The 849-nt window shown below is 39.3% G+C and overlaps 1 protein-coding gene across 1 annotated transcript; it reads right to left on the minus strand.

The window, feature by feature from the left end:
* Window positions 1-239: 239 nt before the first annotated feature.
* LOC112593379 (ATP-dependent DNA helicase PIF1-like) lies at window positions 240-650 on the minus strand. Its single transcript, XM_025337756.1, has one exon. The coding sequence runs from the start codon at window positions 648-650 to the stop codon at window positions 240-242; it is 411 nt and encodes a 136-aa protein (XP_025193541.1).
* Window positions 651-849: the final 199 nt, after the last annotated feature.

Raw genomic sequence — 849 nt, forward strand, 5'->3', positions numbered from 1 at the left:
ATCACATAGATCTGACATGGTAAACCACACTGTCGAAACAATATCATTTCATAAATAAATATATTGTTGTTCCAGAAGAAATAATATATCTCCTAATATTCTTCTAATAATAATGATTTTTAGAATACTTTTGATTGATTAGATATTATAATTATAACAGAAAAATTTTCTTATGTATATACACATACATTTTTACCATAACCAATCAATATATTTAAATAAGCATCAATTCGTGTTGCTTAGAACACTTCTCTGTAGACAATATTTTTTGTGACAAATCTACCACGATCGTCACCGTACATACCAATTCTAATTGATTGCGAGTCCCTCACACGCGAAAACGCCACGTACAGTTGTCCGTGCGTGAAAACCGGTGAAGACAGAAGCAATCCTACTCTATCAAAAGTTTGACCTTGTGATTTGTTAATGGTCATCGCAAAAGACAGCCGTACGGGAAACTGTACTCGTCGCATTATGATGGGCAGTTCATCTTCTCCACTGGATGTGAGAGGCATCGCAGGTATGACAATGTCTTCTTGTGCATTACCAGACAACATCCTCGCCTTAAAGTTGTAACGTCTCAGTTCAGTGACGACCAACCTTGTGCCGTTGCAAAGTCGCCTCTTTGAATCTAGATTCCTCAACAACATGACAATTGAACCTACTTTCAGGGTCAAGTTGTACGGAGGCAATCCGTCTGGTTCTAGAGTATTGAGGAACTCTGTCGGATAATTGGCTGCCTCAAAATTTTATGTCCCAGGAACGATGAATTTGCGTCAATGCACGGTGCTGTTGCAACGCACGACGGTGCATACAGAAGCTACACCGCCACGTCAGACATTGTGGTAG

Source organism: Melanaphis sacchari, unplaced genomic scaffold (genome assembly GCF_002803265.2).
Source record: "Melanaphis sacchari strain LSU unplaced genomic scaffold, SCAv2.0 Contig201_pilon_pilon, whole genome shotgun sequence".
Taxonomy (NCBI): domain Eukaryota; kingdom Metazoa; phylum Arthropoda; class Insecta; order Hemiptera; family Aphididae; genus Melanaphis; species Melanaphis sacchari.

What these genes read in the sequence shown, in the direction of transcription:
- LOC112593379 (XM_025337756.1), bottom strand. Translation starts at nt 650, where the DNA reads ATGTTGTTGAGGAATCTAGATTCAAAGAGGCGACTTTGCAACGGCACA.